This window comes from Kogia breviceps, chromosome 2, assembly GCF_026419965.1.
Source record: "Kogia breviceps isolate mKogBre1 chromosome 2, mKogBre1 haplotype 1, whole genome shotgun sequence".
Lineage (NCBI taxonomy): Eukaryota > Metazoa > Chordata > Mammalia > Artiodactyla > Physeteridae > Kogia > Kogia breviceps.
Genome location: NC_081311.1, coordinates 64277267 through 64303994, shown reverse-complemented (window position 1 = coordinate 64303994; position 26728 = coordinate 64277267). Strand labels below are relative to the sequence as shown.

Below are 26728 nucleotides of genomic sequence, written 5' to 3'. Positions count from 1 at the left end.
GGGAGGCTCTACTATTAGGCAGACAGGATTTCAGGAACTCCAATGCCTTCTACTAAAAATTTTATGCCCCAGTGGCATATTCTGGACCCCTTCAATGTGGATCAAGTAGTTGGAATACTCAATTCTAATTACCATGTGAGTCAGTAAAGTCTTAAAATTGTTCCCTATATATTCAGCTGAATCTGTTGAACACATATACAGGCACTCTCCAGGGGGGTTTATACTAGCCTGGATTGAAATCTAACACATTTCACAGTTTCAAATCAAAGATATAGTGAAGAAAATGTGCACTCTTAAATATGACAGATCCCTTTTTAGGCTTGGGATCTTCTATGAGCATAATTCTTATGTCCCCTCTTTAAAATCTTTCAGTGACTCGATTCCAGGAAAAGCTTAAATTCCCTATTACAAAACACCTTCAGCTCCAGTTATGCCAGACTCCTTGGAGAATGCTTGCCCTTGTGCCGGCACTTTACTTAAATTCTTGTAAGACCCTCCAGGCCACTCTTGTCTGACACCATCTCCATCTCTAAGTCAAAGAGATGTCCCTTTGTTGTGCTTCCAAGGCATGCTGTGTACACCTCCAGGACTGTTTACCACACTTCTAGAAGACTTTTTAATTGTATGGACTTAATAAGCCTCTTGAGGGATCAGCCTGTTTTGTTTTAGTATACTTTGTGCTTATCACATAATACATTCAATATCTGAATAAATGGATGAAGCTCATTTTCCTGGTGCTTATAAAACTAAAGGTGTCCTCCTTTAGAAAAAAATGTCTAAATGTAATAAAATTACGGGTAATAACTGTTATTCAACCTAGTATTAGAATAAAGGAAATAGACTAGGCTCTCTAGGAGTCTTATCAGGCTGGGGAGAGAAAGCAAGAGAGCAGAGCAGGACCATGTGGACACTATCTACAAGTTCTACAAATGCATTTGATAGTTGCTCCCTCCCTAGGTCTGGGGAAACTGGACCAGATAGTCTCTAAGACCCCTTTCCTGCTCTATTACTCCATGATTCTAAGGGATATACAATTTGTTATCCAGATCATGATAACCTTACATTAGAAAAATACTCTAGAAATGTCAAATTACAGAATTTGTAGGCAAGATGTGAGGGGGAGAAATCTACTAGAATGTGCTTTTGAGAAAACTTATAAACCAGGTTTTGTTAATAGCAAAGGCAAAGAAGAGAGAACTTAGTTTATTTCCTACCGCCAAGGATATCTTTACTTCTCCCACTTCCTTTCCCTGTCCGCCACTTATTTCTCTATTTATGCATTCATTCAGCATTTTCCTGAGTATTTCCTTAGTGCTATTTTATTGCCCTACCCTGAAGGAACTATAACCCACAGCAGTGGTTCTCAGTGTGGTTCCACAGACCAGCAGGGTCGACATCACCTGGAAACATGTTATAAATTCGTACTCTTGAGCCCCACCCTAGACCCTATGAATCAGAAACTCCAGGAGTAGGGCCCCAACAATTTTAACAAACTTTCCAGATGATTCTGAGGCATCCTGAAGTTTGAGTACTACTACTCTAGAAACACAATTATGATACAGTTTTAGTGCTTTGATAGCAGTTGTACTAGGCACCCAATGTGTTCAGAGGTATGTAGGTGAGAAACGATGACGTAACAACTGGCCTGTAGTTCTGGCATGAATAGTTCTTTGAACTCTCATTATCCTAAGAATAATAAACATTTTCATTACTTAACGTTAACCGTTCGTATGACCAAAACCAGATCAAAAACTCTTTGAGGGCAAAGGGCCGTCTACTTGAATCCCTGATGTTTAAAAAGTATTCGGTGAATCAAAGGCACAATAGCAAATTGTTACTGAAATCTTATTTGACATACAATATTACAAATCATATGCCGTGCTCCTTCAAGTTGCAAGACCTTAATGTTTTAAGTATAATAAGAGATATGGAGAATCCAACGGCATATCTTGAATTTAAGATGTTGCAACCTCAAATGAAACAGTATCCAACTAATGCAAAAGAAATTAAACTGCCCCGAGTACAGGGGGCATAGTTTTGCTACGCGGTTGTGACATATCAGCTGCTAGGATGATGTATACAAACTGCTCATTTTAAAGTATAAGCACCTACACATGTCATACAAAGGGTTTACCTAAGAACTTGTGGAACAAAATTCCTTAAAACGGTCCTGAAGGGCAGATCAAGTTATGTTCTCTAACGCCTTCCATCATAATCTAAGGAACTTTGGGGAAACACTCTTCAAAGCTTTGAATCCGCAAGCCACGCTGGCGCCACAGTCTAGAGAGTTGCGTCTCCACCAGTCGCACCCACACGGCTTGCCCGCACTGCCCACGTGTTTCCGAACACTTACCCGCAGGGTCAGCTTGCGTCATGTGACACACCTCGCAGGCCCCGCCTCTCATCTGTGACATCCCCAAAGGGGCCAGATTATTTTTTGAAAGAAAGCTAGCTCCAATCTCCAATAAAAAAGAGAGAGAGAACAAGGATTTACAAGCACGTATCTTCTGAGATTTTCGCTTCTAAGCTTTTCCTCCTCTTTACGAGCAATCTTCCGGCACTTTTTCCTTATTGATCGGGCGTCTTCCTGGGCAGCTCCACTGTTCCGGGTCTTTGCGGGCTGTAGGCACTGGCGCTGTGCGTCACACTGCCCGCCGCCGTGTCCGCAGGCTGCTCCAGCCAGCCTCCTCTTGAGTCTGTGGTCTCAATGTCCTTCCCCCGGTGTACCCTGTTGTGGGCTCGGCTTCCCCCGGGGCGCCAGCCTGGCTCCCGGGCAGCCGTCTGCTCTGCCCTTCGCGCCCACACTGGGCCCTTTCCTGGGACTCTGGGGCGCGTTGCTGCCGTTGCCTGCGCCTCTTCCTCTGCTTCAGGAGGCTCTAAAGCTCCGAACACGTCCTTGTTCGTGCCGCTGACTGTGAAACCGCAGGGCCGCAGCGCGGACGGCGATGTCGGGGCCGAGCTAACCCGCCCTCTGGACAAGAGTGAGTGCAGGAGCTGATGAGGGCGGCGCGGGTGATGTTGCAGGGCCCGCGAAGAAGCTTACCCCCGCCCCCCCGCCCTTTCCCCCCGCCCTTCCCCTGGAGACCCGAGGTCCCCTCGAGCGTTGTCATCGTGCTTGTCAGTGTCTGCCTCCCTTACTGGCGTGTGAGCCCTTCAGGGCTTGGGACTGTGTCTGATTCATCCTTTGATGTGCTGCTCCAGAAATGGCCTTCTCTCTTTCACTGTTGTCCTATGAATGGTTTAAGCCTTCTTGTGATGGGACGATTCACTTTTTTTGAGTCGTTAGGTGGACGACTGATTTCTAGCGTACTCTTTGTCCTCCCCAGCTACCCGGAACAATTGCTCCGAGAAGGGACAAGGGAGTGGGGCATTGAAAAGCCAGGGGAAGATTTCTTTCAGGAGTTTTTGTCATTTACTGGGTACCTGCGCAAACCACACACTGTGTTAGGCTGTATGGTGGTTGCCAAGAGGAACCAGACTCACATCCAGATCTCTTACGCTCCAGAAACTTACAGTCTCGTGGGCAGGAAGGACATGGATGACCAACTGTACTACAAGGTAGAACATGATAAGGGTGTGCTCACCGAAGGTGGTAGGTTCCCTGGTCGTCCGGGGCTGCAGAGGGAAAGGAATCGCTTAGCGTCAGCAAGTGGCAAGATCTAATCCTATTGCTCCCTTGCAAAACATTGTTTAATGTTTTTCCATTGTTCCCAGTTTAAAAGGGTCCTCAATCCCTGCCTGATCTGGCGTGGGTACCTGTTGGAGAAGCGTTGTTGCGCCCCACTCTCCATGTTTCAGTCAAACTGATGAAATGTACACTTCTGCTCCAGGGCTTTTGCACATGCTACTCCCTCTGTCTAGAATACATCTGTAATTCCATCTTATTTTTCTAAAAATAACAATGACTAATACTCAGTGTTTGCTAGAGATAGGTACTGTTTTAAGCATGTGACCCATTTAATCTTTCCAGTAACTCTTATGAAGTAGACAGTCTTTACCCCTGACAGATACTTATCTAGTCATGCAGTAGCACATACATATATTTATATATTATGTAAACATATATATAATATATATATATATTTTTCTGGTTGATTGTAACATACATATATGTATATACATTGTATGTATATATATTTTTTATGGTTGATTGTAACACATTTAGCCATGTGAACACGATTGACTACAAGTAGAAAGATGGTGCATATTTGTGATAGTCATTACAGCTCTTAGGTGACTGGCCCGATTTACAGTTTACTTACCTTTTCTCCATTTCCCAAATGGTAAAATGAGAATAATAGTTTCTTTGCTTACATCTCTGGATTGTGAAAGTCATGATAACGTGTTGGGCAAAGCACTTTGAAAAGTGTAGAGGGGTGAGCAAATGTAAACTAGTATCACTTGTGCTAAACATTTGCTATTTGAAAAATGGAATTACCCTGCAGTAGAATCTGTGATGTGTGGAAACTGGGAAAACTATTCCCCTAGGAGCCCAAATAATCTATCCCAACTATATAGCATAGGTTGATGTGAGGATTTAACAAAATACTTATTTTGGGGTTATTATATAAATAAAGGTTCTAAGCCTCTCTTTCTTTAGGCTGTTAATAGCTGGTGTAAAATTCCTTGGGTGTATTTTTACTCATGATTAGCTGGTCCCACCAGATTAGTGTTTTGAAATCTTTTGGGCACTGTTATGAATTTTTAAGTGTTTCGAAGTTCTAACAATGAAGGGCAGCTGCCTTTGATGGCAGAGTGGCCCTCCCCTTTCTTGGACAGCTGACTAAGCTGGACGTTTTGGGTGGTCTCAAGTGGAGCAGTGAAGGAGGAAGGTAGCACCCAGGCACTGAGGTAAGCTAGGTGAGCCCTGGCTGACCATGGGTGATTGATGCACCTCACATGATCTCTGTCTGATTTTTGATTGATCACTGGTATGTTTACAGGACGTGACAACAACAAATAATATTCATGGTGAATTTTATTAGCAGTTGTGACTCCTAGGGAAGGTATCAGATTAATTGAGACAGGTTGTGGTAGTTTCCTTTCCTCATAGATGCTAGTAGTGCAAGATGCATAGATGCAGATTGGAACTTGGATTCGTAGGGTTGAAGCCACTCAGCTCCATATTAGTAAAGTGAACTGGAGTCAGAGTTTTGGGGGAAGCTTGCTTGTCAAAACACCTGGATTGGTATGTTCTGGCAAATCACTCACGAAGTACGGAGTTACGGTGTAATGCTAAGGGGGTCAAGATTATGGAGACAGTTTCTGCATAGGGTATTAGGCAACACTTTTCTGCCCAGAGCACAGCTAACTTCCGGGATGAGAATCATGCTGTTGGTTACAAGGGGAACCTTAAGAAAGAACAGAGGCCTAACGAAGTCATTGTAATTTGATGTAGGTGTATCAGGTACAGATACATTTGAGGGTGTAGGGAATAGTCATCTCTCACACCCATCACCTGAGAGAGATGCAGAAGGGTCGGGGGCATTTGGCTGAATGCAACTGTCTGCTGCAATAGGGACAGTTTCAGTAAATCTAGTACTATGTTTTATAATTCCCTTTGTGATGATACAAAAGGTTCATCATGAGTTCAACCACTACTAGAACAATATTTCAGTACTTCTTCATATTCAAAAGAGTGGTAATACTAGTCGTAATATTAAAGAGGTGGAAACTAAATGCCACTACTAGGTGGTCTTTGGTGCAGTCTCTTCAGGATTGATTCTTCCTTTCCTTTTTGGATCCTAGAGATGTTCTCATCTATTCTGATCACTTCTCTCCACCTGTGTTTCCACTGTGACTTTGGCGTTTCCAATTCTTTTTTTTTTTTTTTTTTTTTTTTTTTTTAGCAGTACGTGGGCCTCTCACTGTTGTGGCCTCTCCCGTTGCAGAGCACAGGCTCCGGATGCGCAGGCTCAGCGGCCATGGCTCACGTGGCCATGATGGAGGTGGTCTGATGGAGGCTAGGGGTGATGCTAATCCTGTAGCACCTTGATTAGTCTTTTGCAATATTACAGAAATGTTGCATTGTTTGACTTTATACTTTTTCTAGACACTATTAAACTATAAAGAGTTTGTGATCAACTAAAACCTTCAACTTCTTGCAACACTCAGTAGACTGCTGCCTTGAGTGTTACGACTTCAGGTTTCTTTTGCTCTTTGGGCATTTCTCTATCTGGAAAACAAATGTTAAACATATGTTAAATTTTTATACCTTTCTTCCAGATGAAGTAAAGAAGATCTTAGATAAGTTTTACAAGAGAAAAGAAATTCAGAAACTGAGTGCTGATTATGGACTTGATGGTAAGGCTAATAAGATTTCCATTAGAGACATCTTATTACTGCTTAGATTACAGCTTTGTCATTATTGTGTGGGACCTAGTGTGGCCTGGACATATGTATTAATACATAGTTGTAACCTAGAGAATGTCCCTGACTTTTGTTTCTCTCTAGGCAGGAGATTGGCAGGATGCATCTGGGGAGCCAGACACATGGCAAGGGAGCTGTGTGTTCAGCTTTCCTTCATGCTCTACTAGAATGTCAGTTTTAGCCCAGATCATAACAAACCAGCTGTACTACAAGAAAAGAAAAAGGCACTTTGATGAGTTAGGTGTGACGTGTATATGTATTTTTTAAAATGAGAAATTAAATGAAAACTAAGTCCTACCTATTTTGATTTTGTGTTTCCCACAGCTCGTCTCTTCCACCAAGCTTTCATAAGCTTTAGAAATTATATCATGCAGTCTCATTCCCTGGATGTGGACATTCACATTATTTTGAATGATATTTGCTTCAGTGCAGGCAAGTGTTTAGAGACTTTTAAAAATCCTGTTGAGCATACTTTTTATTTCTTCCTATATTTATTTCTCTAGTTAGGGTGTATTTGCTTTAGAATAAGCCCTGTTAATCTCCTCTGTAAATAATTCAGTGCTTTCATAGGAGGCCTTCTAGGTCCTTTTGCTTTTATAGTGGGTCCCTGAACTGATTATTAAATCACCCGTATGTCGTAGGCTGGAGGAAGACTGGGGTCTTCATCTGTCATTATCTGCTCTTCACTATGTAGTAATACAGGCTACAGTGAAATAAACTCTCACACAAGACGGAATTAATACATAACAGATTCCATCTGTTTCTGCCACTGGCTTGTTTCTCCCTCATATTAGGACAAAGCTCTTGCTATAAAAGAAAAAAATGTAGGAAAATCATTATTTTGTTCCCATGGGCAGTTTGGCTTTGGTTATGTTTTTAAGTATTTGACTATTAGACTTTTGCCCTGCGCCAGGCACTGAGGTAGAACCTGGACACAAAGCAGAATTGGATACAGCCCCACCCTCATCAGAGCCACTAAGGTGTGGAGACTTCTTGCTGAGGAGTCAATTCACTTTCATGTTTTGTCTCTTAGTGGTCTCTGTAGTTTAAAAAATACTTTCACCTGTATTTCTCTTCAGTAACCACAGGCCTTCTCTCTGATGTATATTCCCAGATCCTTTGTTTTTTGTTGTTGTTTGTTTGTTTTGGCCATACCATGCCACTTGCAGATCCTAGTTCCCCAACCAGGGATCGAACCCTGGGCCCCCTTTCAATGAGGTGCCGAGTCCTAACCACTGGACCGCCAGGGAATTCCACCAGGTTCTTTGTTTTTAACTTAACTTTCATCAATGCTGATCTTTACCTGTTTGCATAGAAGAAGTGGAACATGGTTGTTGAAAGCCAATTTTCTGTTTTCCTGGAAAATATAACTGAAATAAGGAGGAAAATGTAAGACAAAGCAGGATCTCAGGAAAGGATAGAGTTCCTTGTTTTAGGGTTTTTCTTTTTATTCTGGCAATGTCCCCTTAAATTAGCTCACTAAGAGTAAGTTGCTCATTCAGTTCAGTTATGGATAACATTTAGAATGCACATATTAATGCAGTGTTTTATTTTCCAGCTCACGTGGATGATTTATTTCCATTTTTCTTGAGACATGCAAAACAGATATTTCCTGTGTTGGAATGTAAGGATGATCTACGTAAAATCAGTGACCTAAGAATACCACCTAACTGGTTAGTTTATTTGTGGCTTTGAAATTTGCAGTTTCTAATCTTGGGAAATTAGTGATCATTATATATTTTTATTGTATGCTGGATGATAAATCATAAGTCGTCTAGATTGTTTTGTTTTCTCTAGAAAAGTGGGCAGTTTTGGCAGGCAGTTAACTGGTATCTCCCCTTGAATCCTAATCAGGTTTGGTTTAAGGTTTTATTAGGGCAGATCTAGAGTAGCCCTGTAGGGTGTCATCCTTAAAATTTCAGGTGTGACCTTTCTGGTGTCTCAGCTGAATACGCTATTAATGAGCTCTCCCCACCACCACTGTGGCTGGAGCTCCAGCATTTCCTAGCACTTTGTCACCTCTTTGAGACTTTCCACTCAAACTCCTAGCAAGCTGTCCTCTGTTAGGCCCTGCACATGCTCAGCCCAGCCCTTGGCCAAGGACCCAAGGAACTCCCACACAGACTTCAAGGCTCCCCGTCTATTGCACCCTTTTTTCTTTCACACTCTGGCTTTCAAATTCCAGCTGCTTCAGCAGCTTTGAACTTGATCTCAGCTGCTCAGCTCAGTGGGACTATTTTACCTTGCTTGGGTTCCACCTCATTATGCCCTGCTGGGGTACAGCAGGGCTCATCTCAGGTGTTCTTTCTTTGGGGGCTTGTAGTCCTGCACTGCCTCCTGTCCATGTCCCCAGGCAGCTGCTGTATGTATTTTGTCCAGTTTTGTACTTGTTTATGGTGAGAGGGCAAGTGCTCATGGCCAGAAGCAGAAGACTTGGTCATTTTATTATATGTGCTGAAATTCAGAAGCCTAGGAATATTTATTTATAGGGCATATGTAGAACTGTGGAAATAATGTGGACAAATCTCTGGAGCTGTTAGCGGTTTAAACTTATTTTAGGTAACTCTTGGGGAAGGGGATTTGTACAGTGGCAAGAATATCCAATAAATTAATTTGCGTTTGGATTTTTCTGTCCTCTAGTTAGTAAATGCTGTTCTTGGAAAGCAGTCATTTTAGTGTGGATATGAAACTCATCATTTAATTTTTCAAAGATGCTATCTTATGAATGTTAAGAGGATGTTTCCTTGGAATTTTTTTCATTTAATACCTTTGCCAGGATTTTGAGGTTAATGGAATTAAGCTGTTTACCTACTCATGTTTTAGGTACTCAGAAGCCAGAGCCTTACAGCGGAAGATAATATTCCATTCAGGTCCCACAAACAGTGGAAAGACTTATCATGCAATCCAGAAATACTTGTCAGCAAAATCTGGAGTATATTGTGGCCCTTTAAAATTACTGGCACATGAGATCTTCGAAAAGAGTAATGCTGCTGTTAGTATATTACCAAATATTCTCTCTTTTTCTTGTTAATTTGGGGGAGAGTAGAGTGAAGGGGGTAGAGGGGGAGGGCATATGTAGTAATTTACTGTTAACGAAAAGTGCCATATTGCATTGCATTTAACAAGCCATCAAGTGTAAGATGTACTGTTATTTTATGTAAAACTGAGAAAGAAGATGATGCTGCCGACTGAATTCTGACATGCCATCCGTTGTTAAGAGGTATCCTGGTTTCAGAGATACTAAAATGTGAAAAAAATGTGTGTATTAGAATGCGTGAAATACAATATTGCAGCATATTTCACATATACAGAGAAATGCAGGGAATAACATTCAGATAACCTGAATCCACTACCCTACTCCGATCAGATTCTAATATTTTGCCATACTTTTATTTTTTTTAAACTTTTTTTAAGAAATAAAATATTGGGCTTCCCTGGTGGCGCAGTGGTTGAGAGTCCGCCTGCCGATGCAGGGGACACAGGTTCGTGCGCCGGTCCGGGAAGATCCCACATGCCGTGGAGCGGCTGGGCCTGTGAGCCATGGCCGCTGAGCCTGCGCGTCCGGAGCCTGTGCTCCGCAACGGGAGGGGCCACGACAGTGAGAGGCCCGCATACCGGAAAAAAAAAAAAAAAAAAGAAATAAAATATTGGGGAATTCCCTGGCGGCCCAGTGGTTAGGACTCGGTGCTTTCACTGTGGAGGGCCCGGGTTCAATCCCTGGTCGGGGAACTAAGATCCTGTAAGCCATGTGGCACAGCCAAAAAAAAGAAAAAGAAAATATTAATATAGATGAAACGCCCTCTGAACCCCTTATTTGTCTCCTCAGTGTTACCCACCTACTCTGTTGTATTCAGTTTACCTTTTTTTAAGATTAGACCTTTGATGCTGTCAACTAGAACTAACGATAAAGACTGAGAAAAGGACTGAATGCCCTGTGGTCTGAGGCATCATTTCAGTAAAGGGGCCACATTTTAGTTCATTATTTTATTATGACTTTATAATGAAAGATTAACCCGTTTTGGTAGGTGATTTGCATTCTCTTTTATTATGTTCTGAATAATTTGTGTAATTTGCATACATAATGCCTCCTTATTCATAAATACTTAAAGTATTTCCACAGAACAAAGACTTTCTTTTATATAACCTCAGGATATTCATCTAAAGTAGGACATTTAATATCGATAGGATACCATTATTTAATCCACAGTCCATATTCAAATTTTGCCAACTGTCCTTTAACACTGCCACCACTCCATTTCCCCATCCCCCCCGCCCCCCCCACCCCAGCATTCTGTTCAGGGTCTCCCACTGTGTTTTGTTGTCATGTCTCTAGTTTCCATTAATCTGGGACAATTCCTCAGTCTTTCTTTGTCTTTTATAACCTTTACATTTTGAAAGACTACAGGTCAGTTAGTTGTGTTGTAAATTGTCACTCAGTTTGGATACATCTGATGATTCCTCATTAGTTTCAGGCCACTGTGGAGACCAGCTGTTCCAAGTTTGCCTGGACTTTCCCTGATTTAGCACCAAATGTTCTTCATCCTGGGGAACCCCTCAGTCCTGAGTGGACAGGGGTGGTTGGTAACTCAGATACACCATAGCATTGATGTTGGTCCTTCTCAAAGAAATATATTAGGAGGTCTTTATATTCTTTTTTTTTTTTTTTTTTTTTTTTTGTGGTACGCGGGCCTCTCACCGCTGCGGCCTCTCCCGTTGCGGAGCACAGGCTCCGGACGCGCAGGCTCAGTGGCCGCGGCCCACGGGCCCAGCTGCTCCGCGGCACGTGGGATCCTCCCGGACCGGGGCACGAACCCGCGTCCCCCGCATCGGCAGGCGGACTCCCAACCACTGCGCCACCAGGGAAGCCCCTGAAGCCCTATATTCTTAAATTTTATTTATAATATTCTTCTTGAACATAGAAACAATTTCATTTTAATAAACTAAAATGGTACAGAAACTATTGAAATAGTACAAAGGTAAAAAGTGAAACTGCTGCAATTTCTCATGCTTTTGTTACCTGAGAATTTAGCTGATTTGAGATGTTTCCAAGTTTACATAGGTTATATAAGAGAGTGGTTTTTATTTTCTTATTAAAATTTCTTTAAAGGATTGGGAATATTTTGTTTCAACTATTAGACAAATAAATTTGACGTAATGGAGAGAATACTCTATTAACATCCAAAACTTCTTTTTGCTGTTGTTTTCAAGGTGGAAATAATTCCACTTTTCTTTTTGTCATCTTAGGGTGTGCCATGTGACTTGGTAACAGGTGAAGAACGTGTGACAATAGAGCCAGATGGGAAGCAGGCTGCCCATGTTGCTTGTACTGTTGAGATGTGCAGTGTTACAACTCCTTGTATGTATACACCATTTTTAAAACTGTATGGTTTAGTATTTTTTTATTTTAAAATTCAGATGAACATGTGGAATGTGTTTTTTATTGTGAAAAAAAATGTTAAATTGAGACAAAGAAAAGAATAATACAGCAAATACCCAGGACTTACCACTACTTAAAAATGCCAAACTTTCTGTTATGTTTGCTTTTGAATTTCTTTCCCTTTTTCTCTTAAAAGAACTGAAATGTCAATAAGTATGAACTTTCCTTTTTATCACTCCCCAGTTCAATTCCTCTCCCCTCTTTTGATCCAATTGCTATCAAATATTTGGTATATACCTTTCTTTTTTTTTTTTAATGTATTGCCTATCAATACTGTGGATTGTGTGTTTTAAAACATTTACATGATTATCATATTGCGTTATTATTCCACAATTTGCTTTTTATTTTACACGTTTTTAGATCTAGTCTTGTTTACATCTATAGGTATCATGAATATATATCACATTTATTCATTTAAATTGTTATGTAGTATTCCATATTATGACTAAAATTATTCATTCCTCTATTAAAAATATTTAGGTTGTTAAAGTTTTTCACTATTACATATAGTACCACAGAGAACTTCTATTTAAGTACTGTAGTTTTGAAAGTACTTTAAATGAAAATTAACTTTTTCCTTATTATATAGACAATCATGTCTTCATTATAGAAAACATAAAAATAAATGTAAAGAGAAGGGAAAAAAAAATCTCCCAATTCCACCCATCCAGAATCAACAAGTGTTAAACCCTGTAGTGTATATTTTCTAGACTGTGTTTGTATTGTGTATGCATATACTTATGTGTGCATCGTGGGTGTTATATTAAATAAAATAGGGATTATATATTATGTACTATTTGGTAGCTTGCTTTTTTCATTTTAATAATCTTAACTTTCTGAGTAAATGGATAGTTTTCAAAAGAATCCATTTATTCTAAAAGTAATACATCATAAAAATTAAAATAGCACATATAAACCAAAATTCCTTCTTCTGCACCCTCTTTTCTAATCTTGTTTGTATATGCTCAGATATGCTAGTAATTTTTAATCTGATGGTTTTTCAGTATAAAATTAGCTTTCTTTCATTTGCTAAATGTCATTGTGGGCATATTAAATTTTTCCTTTTTTTAAAATATGCTCCTTGCAACTCCTTGGTATTTTGGGAAGCAAACTAAAATATAATTTATATGACTTAAAAAGAATAAAATAATATGGTTGGAAGCATTTTGGCATTAGAAAATAAAATGAGTCACTATTTTTTTTACCATAATAATAAGCTTTAAAACCCCTAAGGATGAGCAGAGCTGGAGCTCAGGGAATTACACGTTCTTCTCCGGTGGTCCTCCTGACACCTGTCTGGATTCCTGAGGTGCTTCATTTTACTGCAGGGTTATCTACTCCTTGGTCCCAGGAGCTGCTTCAACTGCTTTGTGGATGTGTTCTTATTAGGCACATTCTCCAGGCTGCCTCTGAGATTGCAGAAAATAGGACAATTGAACCTGTTCAGTTTGGGAGGCAGTGCAGTAGAGACGGTCTGGGTTTGAATTTCATGGTTTTAAATCTTACACTAGGGCCAGTGACTTAACTTCTGTGGGTGTCAGTTTATTCTTCTGTAAAATGTAAATGTAGGGGAATTCCCTGGCGGTCTAGTGGTTAGGAGTCCTCGCTTTCACTGCCGAAGGCGTGGGTTCAATCCCTGGTTGGGGAACTAAGATCCCGCAAGCTGCACAGCATGGCCAAAGACAATTTTTTTTTTAATTAAAAAGAAAAGATGAGATTTTTTTTAAAAAAAAGGAAATGTAAGTAATAATGATACTTACCTAATGGGTTTGTTGTGAGGATTAAATGAGTTGTAAAGCACTTAGAACAAGCCTGCCAGAAACGAAGCACCCAATAAGTAATGATAATGATTATGGTGTTATTGAAAGCTTGAATTTCGGTATTGTGGTTTGTTTATAATACTATTGAAGTAGATTGTTTTGCTCATGATAACTTTTTATTTCAAGATGAAGTGGCCGTAATTGATGAAATTCAAATGATTAAAGATCCAGCCAGAGGATGGGCCTGGACCAGAGCACTACTAGGTTGGTGGTCTTATTGCTATAAAACCTGTGCTTTGTGACATCTGCACTGGGATTTATCTGCATTTATCTGCTTGACATTGCCAAATAGAGCCAGCTAGATTCTCTCTTGACACAAATCAAACAAAAAAGTCAGCTTAGTGTGAGCTTTAATTTTCTAAATATTGTTCTAATAATGGGAAGTCCATTTTTTCTATCATAAAATTAGCATAATCACTTAATTAAAGTGTTCAAATCTTGCCATATTTATACAACCACTATTAACATTTTGGTGTTTCAATGGCAGTATTTTTTCTCATGTATATCGTGTTTTGTGAATATATAATTTTTATTTTGCTTTTTTTTTTTTCAGTTCTGTTGTTTCATAGACTTTTTTTTCATACCCCATGTTAATGTTGCATGTTCTCCATTGAAGAACTGTACTACACAGTTGTCCTTCGGTATTTGTGGGATGTTGGTTCCTGGACCCCCACAGATACCAAAATCTGCAGATGCTCAAATCCCTTACAGCTGGATGGCTTCTGCATCCATGAATTCAGCGAACCGCGGATTGAATATGTTCAAGAGTTTCTTCTACCCACCTGCACCCAGCCTCTGAGGCACCTCAGTGATTCCATGGAGCCTAATTTGAAAAAGAAAAGTATAGGACTAATGTTCAGTATTAACCATCAAAATGCAGGCTCTAGTTCAGGCTGGCTTCATCCTCTAGTAGACTCAAAACCTTGGCCAAAGCAATTTTAAAACCCCAGGATTTATAAAAGTGGTGATAATTTTTGCCTACTAGAAGGTTTTGTTTTGAGGTTAGAATCATAGAGATAATATGAAAACAGTTGGTAAAGTTGTAAAGCAATAGGTAAGCAAACTTAAAGTATTTTTGGTATGCAAAGTATTACATATTTAATTTTATATCATTAAAATTTTAAGAAATGCCAATTCTTCATTTAACAGGACTCTGTGCTGAAGAAATCCATTTGTGTGGAGAATCTGCTGCTATTGACCTGGTTACCGAGCTTATGTACTCAACTGGGGAAGATGTGGAGGTACTAGATTATACACTTTGTTCTCAAGGTGGCATAGTGAATAGCCCAGAGTACCCAGGCAGTGGCTTTATAGGCCCCAGATGGTGGCAAAATCAGAACTTGAAAGATTAGCTTCATTTCCTCATAGTTGACTAGATCATACATAGTTGGTTGACCCTCATGAACTAAAGTTCTGACTGCGTGGCTGTCACACCCTAAGTCTCCAGAAGTATAAGGAGATTCCTTATCTTTTCTTGACACAACCTTTTGGAGTTTAAACAGAACTCTTTAGAATTAAATAAATGAGGAATGTTGGAAGTTGGAGGCTCCAGCAAAAGTTTGTGATTTTCAAAGTCTCAGATATTGGGGACTTTGATATATATCTGATTGGTAGAAATAGTTTGTACCCTTTTTCAGATTCCTAGAGTAGGAAGCAACTCATTTCCATTTAATCCTACTTTTTGTTTTCTTTACCAGACTTCTATAATAAAATGAAGAAATATTTTTAAATTTGTCCATTACTTTAGTTTTGTGCTCAGCTTTCAGGGAGAGATAGTGGAATGTAGTGGGAGAAATTCTGGGTTCTAGTCTTGGCTTTGCTGTTATTCACTTTGTGTTTTTAGGCAGATCACAGAAGGCTAGAACTGGAAAAATCCTCATCAGACCTGATCTTTTATTAGACTATTTTATTCTTTCATAAAAGGGAAATAATAGTTAATAACCTTTCTGAAATTACCACGTTGCCATAAAAATCAAATATTTATGAAAGTGCTTTGAAAATTTATGAAATCCTCTGTAACATTTTGTTAATTTAGAAATACCAGTGAGAATGGATGGTAACATTTATAATATCAAAATAAATGTTTTCCTGTATTTTCTCTTGAAAAAGTTGGAACATCAGTTTCTAGCTACTCTTGATTGTGAGTTTTTCATAATATTAGAAGAAGCTGAGTTAGGTATGTTATTTTACAATATCATATCATTTATTGTAGGTTCGAACCTATAAGAGGCTTACCCCCATTTTTGTGCTGGATCACGCATTAGAATCTTTAGACAACCTTCGGCCTGGGGACTGCATTGTCTGTTTTAGCAAGAATGATATTTATTCTGTGAGTCGACAGATTGAAATTCGGGGATTGGAATCAGCTGTTATATATGGCAGTCTCCCACCTGGTAATTATTGGCTTTCATCATGACAAGATATGAAATCTCTTGTTTGTGCCATTTATGTTGAGATATGTCTAGAAAACACAGTAAAAGATATGAATTAAGTTGCTTGGTGTGTAATTTGTTATAGGTCATATAAAATATTTCTCTAGTCATCTTTGTGGTGATAGAAGTATTTTAATTATTTATAGCTCTTGTTACTTGCTATTATTAGACTGTATTTTTAAATGTTGAGCTGATGATTTTCTTACAGAAATGTCATTAAAATATGAACTTGGTAATATTCTTAAAATATTACCAGAAATCTATTGATAAGTGTCCTCAGAAATGATAAGAGGATTGTGTTGCTCTTTGTGGGTATACTTAAAGGAATGGAAATAAAGGATAACTGGCTCCTTGAGAATGTAAAGAAATAAATGTGAAACAATAAGAGTTTTATCCATAAAAATGGAGAGTAGGAGGTAAGGGTTTCCAAGATATATTTAGTGTGATGTAGTAAAAGGTTGAGAATACTGATTTAACATAAACTGTTCCTATTTTAGGGACCAAACTTGCTCAAGCAAGAAAGTTTAATGATCCTGATGATCCATGCAAAATCCTGGTTGCTACAGATGCAATTGGCATGGGACTTAATTTGTAAGTAATCTGTGTTTAATAATCATGGATATTTAGTGGGTTAGATGGAAATTTAAAAAACTTATAATTGGCATTAGAATGACCAAACACTTTGATTTAGGAGAATGGATATTATAGTATAGATCTGAGATTTATCTTGCTCACACCTGTTGAGGGAATAAAATGAAAATATCACATAACACTTGGACTTTTTTTTTTTTTTTTTTTTTTTTTTTTTTGCGGTACGCGGGCCTCTCACTGTTGTGGCCTCTCCCGTTGCAGAGCACAGGCTCCGATGCGCAGGCTCAGCGGCCATGGCTCACGGGCCTAGCCGCTCTGCTGCATGTGGGATCTTCCCGGACCGGGGCACGAACCCGTGTGCCCTGCATGAGCAGGCGGATTCTCAACCACTGCGCCACCAGGGAAGCCCCAACACTTGGACTTTTGAGTGCTGCTTCCTACCACTGCTAACCTATTACATTACCTCACTTTATTTTCAGTGTCTCAGTCAACAAGGGTGTGTGCCTGTTGGGCGTGCGGGGCCAGCCACTATTTTTAGGGGTTAACAATATTAAGCCTGAATAGTCCTCTCTGGGGAATGAATGCAACTGTACCTTTATGTATGAAAGAACTATTCAAAGCCATTAATAGCAGTCAGTGTTTAAAAGTAGCCTAAGAAGGCCTTATGTGGTTTATTTGTAAAAAAGTTATTTTCTAGAGCCTTACTGAGGTATAATTTACATATTATATGGTTCACCCATTTTAAATGTATAATTTGATGATGACTTTTAGTAAATGTACAGTTGTTTAAAAAATGCTATTTAAAGGGAAGAAAAAGAATTACCAACAAACCCTTTTACCTTACTTTGTAAATAGTGGGCAATATTGCAAGTAGGCCTAAACTAGAATTAGAGTGAGCATTTCTGTAATGAATCAAATGATGGACGGTTTTTCAGACAGCAGTCCATGAGATCATTTGTATTTCTGTTTCAGGAGCATAAGAAGAATTATTTTTTACTCCCTTATGAAGCCCAGTATCAATGAAAAGGGAGAGAAAGAAATAGAACCAATCACCACCTCTCAAGCCTTGCAGATTGCTGGCAGAGCTGGTAGATTCAGTTCCAGATTTAAAGAAGGAGAGGTTACAACAATGAATCGAGAAGACCTCAGTTTATTAAAGGAAATTTTGAATAGGCCTGTGGATCCTATAAAGGTAAGGTGTAACATAGTAATTGCTACTTCTCTGTGGAGGACAATCATTCCTTCCTTCACTTACTTTCCAGACTTTTGCCTCAGACACCTGGAAACAAATAAGCAAAAGAAAATTTTGTGCCATTAAAATCATGTCAAGAAAACCCTGCTTTGGGCTTCCCTGGTGGTGCAGTGGTTAAGAATCCGCCTGCCAATGCAGGGGACATGAGCTCGAGCCCTGGTCCGGGAAGATCCCACATGCTGCGGAGCAGCTAAGCCCGTGCACCACAACTACTGAGGCTGCGTGCCACAACTACCGAAGCCTACGCACCTAGAGCCCATGCTCGGCAGCAAGAGAAGCCACCACAATGAGAAGCCCGCGCACCACAGCAAAGAGTAGCCCCCGCTCGCTGCACCTAGAGAAAGCTCGTGCACAGCAATGAAGAACCAATGCAGCCAAAAATAAAATAAGTAAATAAATAAAAAAATAAAGAGGAGAAAACCCTGCTTTATTGCTTTTGAGAGGCCTAATAGAGACCCCTTGGTTAGAGAATGGTATGCAAGTGAAAGATTCAGATTTTACAAATGTAGTCATAATATAACAAGTTTAGTAAACCTGATTTTCCTTTAGTTCTTCCTGTAATCTAGCAGTGGGTGGGGATAGGGGAACGGTTGCTTCAGATGGGCACACAGCTATGTCAGCTGACTGAAAATTGTGAGAAGCTTGGAAGTAGAAGAAACCTTCGTGTGTGGGGCAAAAATAGCATTAAGCTATACAACTTCAAACCAGTAAGGACAGGGTTAAATTTTGGTTAGTGTAGTTAATGAGGCAGAAGTGTACATGTTTTAAACAAACTGTTACAAATTAAAGTTTGCCTGGAAAATTCACTAAGGCTCATCTGATTTTAGTGACCCCAGGTAAAAGGGTATGTAAATGAGAGAATGCAAGGAAAAGTTCCTGGAGGAAAGCTGTGGTTGAAATCATTTCTCTATCTTTTGTTAAGAGTGCAGCTGATAACGGATTTCCCCCATCTCCCCCTCCTGTGTCGCTCCTTTCGTGTGTTCATTGTCTGCCTCCCTCCCATGACTCATCTCTCTCTTCCTTTCCTCTTTCTTTTTCCCATTCCTTTTCTCTCTTATTTTCTTGCTTATGCTTATTGTGGGCAATTCTTAACATTGTAAATATACAGGTAAAGAGATAGCTGACCTCCAATTTAGATATTTTCTCTTTTACGTATGTATGTCAGTTTTATTGCCCTGGTTAAAGTGATTGGGTTTTCATTTTTCGTTTTTGTTCAGTGGAGAGAATTGGGACCCCGGAAACTATTTGTCATACTCTATCAGATCATCATAGATTTTAGAAATGTAACTAAAATATAAGCAAAAGATTAATTACTCGTTGGGTATACTTGGTTAGTTTTACTAAATCATCTCATCAGCTTTCCCAGTTGGTAATAAATGGCAAAGTATGATGCTTTTCTCTGTTTTACTCAAATTCTTGTCCCTTAACTCATTTGGCAATAGCTTAACCTGAATATAGGACTGAACTTGAAATAACTTAAGAAAATTTATCCTTAAAAAAAAATAAGCTTATGGTTGTTTTTTTCTTTACTAAAGGCAGCTGGTCTTCATCCAACTGCTGAACAGATTGAAATGTTTGCCTACCATCTCCCTGACACAACGCTTTCTAATCTCATTGTAAGTAGAAACTCTTACATCGCTTTTCTAAAAAGGTCAGTATGTCAGACAGTTACTGGTTAACCTTGTGGACATGAATGGATAGTCTGTTTTTGTGAAGTTGCTGTTTATGAAGTTTATCTTGAAAGTGGAAACTTTCTCTCAAAATCTTTTGGGACTTTGTCCTGAGGAATTTTCTGAGTATTTCAGGTTGGGAAGGCTATGGGGGAAGTCTGTTAGCTTGAGGAGGCAGTGAATTAAGCAGGTCTTTCTGGAAGTCTGTTAATGGATTAAAGTGATTGTCATTTATAGACTTGAGTACTTTATTCATGCCCAGCTAGGCAGTTCAGTAATTTAATATATTTTTCCCTTCCAGGATATTTTTGTAGACTTTTCACAAGTTGATGGGCAGTATTTTGTCTGCAATATGGATGATTTTAAATTTTCTGCAGAGTTGATCCAGCATATTCCATTAAGTCTACGAGTGAGGTATGTTTTCTGCACAGCCCCTATCAACAAGAAGCAGCCTTTTGTCTGTTCTTCATTGTTACAGGTAAGCCTTTATCTTTGTGATATTTTGAGTTGTTTCAGGTTGATGCATTTTCCCCAAACTATAGTTTGTTATTCAAAATAAGGAAATAAGAGAGTACCCTGTAATGAGATACTGTGTACGAACTTAAATAAAAATGGCTCTTTTTTCTTACAGATAATTTTTTGGGGGAAGGAGAAGTCTTGCTTTGTATTTGGGCTTATATGGTAGCCTTTTTGAAGAAGCTAAAACAAAAATAAACAGTTTTTTCGAGGAAAGGGGTCTTTGCCTGATGATATACTTTTTCCTTATTGGTGTTGGGTAATATGTTTTGGAAGGGAGGTGGCTTTGGGGTCAGTAGTGGCAATAGTATTCAGTTTTCTTAACTATCAGGCGTTGGGCCAGGGATGGCTGTCTTGTGTGAATTTTGTGCCAAGGTTCCAGCCTCTTTTCTTTTAACTCATTTGGGTAGGGATACAAATCTCTAACTTCTGAGCACAAGATTCACCCAAACAGGGGGACTAGGCAAAGGCAGTAGAAGCTGAACTTCCAGTCTCCTGCCGTGTCCTCTCACATCTCTGGGCCCTTGCTCTCCCTCTTGCCCTCTCCACTAAACTCAAAGGTCTCCTCTTTTAATCTTTTCTTGATTCATTGTTGTAGTTTCACTGCCATCTTCTTAATAGATGTTAGCTTTCTGCATACTAGCTCTGTTCTTATCAAATCTATTTATAAGCTTATGTTTTAAATTACTTTAAAATTACATAAATAATACATAAGTACTTTTTTTGTGTGAGCAAAATTAAAACATTAAAGAAGGTTAAGTTGGGCTACCACCTTCAGTCTCAGTCCTCTGGCATAACTGCTATTATCAGCTTTGTGTATCCTTGCAGACCTTTTCCGTTATATTTGCCTACATACCTGTATGAGTAGAAATTCTAGTTTTTGTTGGGTGGGTGTGCTTTCCCATAAATGTTACAATGAATTAGTATGTAGCTTGCCTTTTTCTTTTTTCCTTAATGTGTCTCAGAGGTGTTCCGTGTCCAGCTGTTTACTGTGTCCAGCTATTACCAGCTCTCTGTTTCTTAGAGCTGGCGTTTTTGAAAGAGCTAACTAGCATATGGTTGAAGTTTATGCAACAAAGTCTTAAACTTAAAAAACTGGCCTGGGGCTTCCCTGGTGGCGCAGGGGTTGAGAGTCCGCCTGCCGATGCGGGGGACACGGGTTCGTGCCCCGGTCCGGGAAGATCCCACATGCCGCGGAGCGACTGGGCCCGTGAGCCATGGCCGCTGGGCCTGCGCGTCTGGAGCCTGCGCTCCGCAACGGGAGAGGCCACAGCAGTGAGAGGCCCGCGTACCACAAAACAAAAAAACAAACAAACAAACAAACTAACAAACAAACAAACTGGCCTCGATGGAGCTGGAGCCCATGGCTCTGACCCCATTTACACCATCTTTCAAGCAGCTACCCTAATAAAGCAGAAGCATATTACTAAGGAGTAAGGAGTCTGGAACAGTACAGGTCAATAGTTGTTATGTGTTGTGTTTACAGATTAAAATGTAAAATCTAGAGATATTTCTTTTTTCTTGATCTCCATTATTATTGAAGTATAAAGGAGCTCAATCCCACTGATGGTCTCTGATGCCTCTTAGGAAGTTGTTTTGAAACTGTGTTCCATGGCTCCTGCATGGGCCTCTCTCCCTCCCCGTCTCTGAGCAGCTCCATGCTTAGCTCTTTTACATATTGGGCGTCCATTAGTCGTTTGTGGCCAAAAATATTAAAGCCACTGCCTTTATAAGAGAACTTTTTGGCATGTCCTGCTTATTAGTAAGTTAGCGTGGTCACATTTACATTCTTCATGGCTGTCCTACTTGGTATTTATTAAACCTAGCGTAATGCACCAGACTGAAATTAATAAAATTGTAACAGTATTTAACCACAATTATTTGAAAACTGCCCTGCCTCTCTAAAGTATTGACCTTGCTTAGGTTAAGTATTTAGAGATAATTTTCCCTAATTAGGAAATGAACCATTTGAAATCACCTTATCCTTGCAGCTAAAGATTTTCAACTTCTGCTTGATAGTTCTTGCATGGTTTTATTTCTGTCTCCTATAGTATATTGTGATGCATAATAATGCTTAGCATTGTCAGGGAGGCGGCATATTCTCCAAGAGTGTCTTGTGGTTCAAGAAGGAGGTATGGTGGTCTTATGGTAATGAGGAAGCTGAAGCACAGTGGTGACTTGGCCAAAACTATATAACTAGTAAAGAGGCAGTCTCTTTACTAGTTTGATTGACTCATGACCAACCTTGCACGAAGCCACTTCAAAGAGTTTCTTTATAATAAGGGAGGATATTAAAAACTACAAGCTCATATTTGAAGCTATAGGACTATTGCATGAAGGAATGAGAGTCTTTGGGTACTGTCTGCCTAGAACTTAGAACATTAATTGTTCATAAAAGTTAGTAGACAATCCCTGGAAAGCTAGTTCATGTACATATTGTTGCCCTGGTTTTGGAAAAAAGAAGGAAATCATCCCTTTTTTTTGAAAAAAGTACCTTTATAAGATATTAAATGTTCTCTAAAATACAGAAAAATATAAAGAAGGAGAGAAACCAGCCTGCCTATTGAGATATAGCCACAGTTAACATTTTGTTGTGCTGTTTTGTTTTTTTTTTTTCTGGTCACAGACTGAGGTGAATTCTGATTGTTTTACCAAATTCGTTTCTTCTGTTTCTCTCAGTTTGCCAGGCAGTATAGCAGGAATGAGCCCCTGACCTTCTCATGGTTACGACGATATATTAAATGGCCGTTACTTCCACCTAAGAATATTAAAGACCTCATGGATCTTGAAGCTGTCCATGATGTTTTAGATCTTTACCTGTGGCTAAGGTACCAATTTTTTCCTGTATGTGCTCTCATTTTTTAAGTAATAGGGTGAATCAAAGGTTTTATGATGGTCTTTTGCTCTTTCAAATTAGGGACATATTTGCAGGGTGCTCTATTTTATGTTTATTGTCCATTAAGGCAGTTGAGCCTGGTTTATACCTATTCCAAAAATGACTTAAGGAGTTCTTACGATTCTAGTTAAGATAGGTAGGTGAGAAAGTCCCCTAGATCCTTTTGACGCAAATGGTGATCCCTGGACCAAAAACATTGTTATCAACTGGGAGCTTGTTAAAAATAGAGAATATCAGACCCACCCAAGGCTTAATCAAATTCTGCATTGTAACAGGATCCTGAGGTGACTCATGTATACATCGTGATTTGAGAGGCACTGCTGTAGATCAGTGATTATCAAAGGAGGGGCATGTCCCACTAGGGGAGCATATTGGAATCATTTAAGATATGAGCAATGACCGACTGTCATAACAACATCTTCCTTAGGTGTGTTGGCCGAAATAAAGGTTGAGCAAAGGCACTGGACACAGTTTTGCAAAAACAGAATATTTGGAATGAGTCAGTGTCAAGATGTAGTTACTTCATTGAGATTAGTCCAGCGACTGTGGTAAGAGCTATTCCTGTAATGTAATATGTCTTTTTTTCCAGCTACCGGTTTATAGATATGTTTCCAGATGCCAGCCTTGTTCGAGATCTCCAGAAACAATTAGATGGCATTATCCAAGATGGTGTACATAACATCACCAAACTGATTAAAATTTCAGAGGCACATAAACTGCTGAATTTGCAGAACTCATCAACAGGAAGCCAGTCCCGTTTGTCAGGAACAGGAAAGAGCCAAACTAGAAGGAATCACGGCACCAAAGCTTTAGGGAGTAAAGCTGCTGAACCACTTGGCCCTGGTGCAGGAGAGAAATCCCTTGCTTCCAGATTGGTGCAGCAAGGACTCCTCACTGCAGACATGCTGAAGCAGCTAGAAAAAGAGTGGATGACACAACAAACTGAGCATGACAAAGGAAGAACAGAATCTGGGACTTCCTCAAAAGGAACAAGAAGAAAGAAGAAGGAGCCCGATTCAGATTAGTTTTATTTTTATTTTTGCAAATAAAAATTTATTTTAAAACCCTTTTTTTCTTCATATGCATTTACTGCCTGCTATTTACTGGTCTTTTTTTTTTTTTTTTTTTGCTAAGAAAAATTAACTGTTAAGGATAACTAAACTGCTGTTTGTTTTGTGTCTTAGAGGATTTACTTAAAGATTTATTTAATGGCCATTTGTAGTATAGCACTAAGACAATGTAGTATAGCACTAAGACAGTGCACTATAAGGAACTCTGCGTGGGAATAAAATCAGTTTGGTGAATTGTTTTGACCGGTTTTCTGTACCTTTGCTGAGCATGTCACAGGTAGAATTCTTTGACAGAGATTGCTGTCTGTTGTACCCATGTACCAGAGGCTGTTCTAGGTGCTGGAAATACGCAGTAAGTGAGACAGATAATGTTCCTGCCCTTGTGGAGATTATATTTTGGTATGGTGACAGACAGGAATAAGTTAAATAAATAATGTCAGCTCTGTGAGGGCAAATATTGTTGTCTGTGTAATTCACTGCCATATCTATGGTGCCTGGAATATAGTAGAAGCGCAAATGAATGTGAAATTAATATATGTGATTTCAGAGATAAATGCTAGTAAGAAGTAGAATAAGGGAAGAGAGTGGTAGTGGTTGGTGGGCTATTTTACATAGAGTGAGTGGTCTTCCCGTGTCTAAAGGCCAGTCTGATGCATAGTGGCCTTTACTTGTCCAATAAAGTTTTAAGTCTTGGTTAGAGATATAGCTAAAAGGAGCTTAAGGACGTAGTCTTTGGAGTTGGATAGATCTTGGTTTAGCTTTTCTCATCGCTACCAGTTAGTTCAGTAATCTTACCCTCTCTATGGCTTGGTCTCCACATCTGAAAAAGATGGACAATAACACCTACTTAGAGTTCTTTGGGAGGTTAAATGTGATGAGATGCCATATAGCACAGGACTTGGTATACAGGAAGTGTTTTATAAATGAACCTGAAGGTTTGGGTTCATTCTGGGCTGTGAATTGAGCTCTTAGGTCATTCGAAGAACTAAACTAATTTCTTGAGCAACTGCTAAATCGAGGCTGACATCAGACTAGGGATTAAACTGATTTGGTGGTTGCAGTTGGGTCAAGGAACAGCCAAGTTTGCGGTTAGTCATCTCTCTGACTTTTTCTTCAGTAGTTCAGAGTTCAGACGATATTTAATTGATAGCAGTCTTCATTCTGCTAACCTTTGCCTTCATAAAAATAAAGGCTGAACAGGCAGCACTGACTGTATATCTCCCTTACTTGTGGATAATCAATAGTGAAATGCCTGGAAGGGCATATTTCTTTTGATATTTCGCGTTTGAGCAACTTTAACTTCTAGGATTTGCTTTCTGCTGTGACTTACGTCATGGCAGACATAGTCTGTTCTTGCCCAGATGGTCTCAAGAAATACCCATGACCTGAACTGGATAACGGGTTTGGTCTCGTATTTACGTGATGAGATACGTCACTTAAGAAGGTTATTTTTCTTTTCATAAATTTATTTTATTTTTGGCTGTGTCAGGTCTTCATTGCTGCTTGCAGGCTTTCTCTAGTTGGTGGTGAGCGGGGGCTACTCTTCGTCGCAGTACATGGGCTTCTCACTGCAGTGGCTTCTTTTGTTGCGGAGCACGGGCTCTAGGAGCACAGGCTCAGTAGTTGTGGCACACAGGCTTAGTTGCTCCGCGGCATGTGGGACCTTCCCGGACCAGGGCTCGAACCCATGTCCCCTGCATTGGCAGGCGGATTCTTAACCACTGTGCCACCAGGGGAAGCCCTTAGAGGGTTATTAATACTCTCACTTTCTCCAGTTTGGAAGCTAGAATTGGTAAGTCAGAGAAGAAGCTTAGGCAAGACACTTGCAAGTTAAATGTTAGTGAAGCCTCAGATAAGAGGAGTGGCGGTGGGGTGCTGTCAGAGGACTGCTTGAACATTGAGCTACAGTGTTTATAAATACTAGTGATAGTTTACTTTTCACCTTTCCTGTCTTTGTGGGGGAGGGAGAGCTCTGTGGTTAGGCAGAAGAAGAGATTAAAAGAAAGAAGAAATCAGGTGAAACAAAAAATGAAAAATATAATTGGAGTGGCCCTGAATAACTCTGCAGTGTGTTTAAAATTGTCACTGTGAAATCAGATCTTCCTTCTCTGCTACAAGTTTGACATGTCACTTATCTTTCTTTGTGGGCTTATGGGGCAAGCTAAGTTCAAGGCATACATTTCGCTAAGGTCATGTTTTCAATCTTTCCAAAACTTCTTTTTTTTCCTGCAGTTTTCTAACAGGTTTTGAAATACTTGCCTGAAAACCCTCCTTGGACTATTGTGGATTCAGCTGAACATCACCATTGAGTATGGACTGAGGCTTAGATGCCGACCTCAGTTCCATCAGTACAGATCTGGGTAATTTAGTAAAATGTGGTTAGTACATAAGTGGTTAACAGTAATAACCAGTGACTTGTAATGCTTTGTATATTGTTTATGGACGAGTGTGAGTATACAAAATGGAATTGGGTCTTTTGAAAAATGACTTATTGTGAATCACAAACAAAACTGTCATCACAAATCACCAAAATTTCTTAACACCTCAGACCTGGGAGTCTGTAATTATGATGCAGTCATTCTTTGTGTGTCCAACTGAAAACAAACCTATGAGGATATAATGAAAAGTTGTGGTTTGACAAGAGAAGCAAATGGATAAATGAATTAGGCTGTTTC

At 39.6% G+C, this 26728-nt stretch overlaps 2 protein-coding genes across 4 annotated transcripts in view; one reads left to right on the top strand and one right to left on the bottom strand.

The window, feature by feature from the left end:
* Positions 1-26728, bottom strand: part of TYSND1 (trypsin like peroxisomal matrix peptidase 1) — a 1185869-nt gene that overhangs the window by 396639 nt on the left and 762502 nt on the right. The window lies entirely within an intron of this gene.
* On the top strand, positions 2397-24050 carry SUPV3L1 (Suv3 like RNA helicase). 3 transcript variants are annotated; one of them, XM_059052679.2, is made up of 15 exons: positions 2397-2981; positions 6226-6303; positions 6694-6801; positions 7928-8042; positions 9193-9361; positions 11614-11725; positions 13753-13830; positions 14776-14867; positions 15839-16019; positions 16556-16649; positions 17622-17841; positions 19437-19517; positions 19873-20049; positions 22767-22915; positions 23573-24050. In XM_059052679.2, the coding sequence occupies exons 1-15, from the start codon at positions 2708-2710 to the stop codon at positions 24006-24008; spliced, it is 2364 nt and encodes a 787-aa protein (XP_058908662.1). In that variant the 5' UTR covers positions 2397-2707; the 3' UTR covers positions 24009-24050. The 3 variants fall into 3 exon arrangements, with proteins under 3 accessions (XP_058908662.1, XP_066881622.1, XP_066881621.1); XM_067025520.1 differs by having other exon boundaries at positions 2462-3558; XM_067025521.1 differs by lacking the exon at positions 22767-22915 and having other exon boundaries at positions 2460-2981.

Bases quoted from the DNA above. Each gene is read 5' to 3' on its own strand.
- SUPV3L1 (XM_059052679.2), top strand. From the start codon at position 2,708: ATGTCCTTCCCCCGGTGTACCCTGTTGTGGGCTCGGCTTCCCCCGGGG. The intron at 11,726-13,752 runs GTATGTATACAC...TTTTATTTCAAG, and splicing joins GTGCAGTGTTACAACTCCTT to ATGAAGTGGCCGTAATTGAT. The intron at 20,050-22,766 runs GTAAGCCTTTAT...TGTTTCTCTCAG, and splicing joins TCTGTTCTTCATTGTTACAG to TTTGCCAGGCAGTATAGCAG.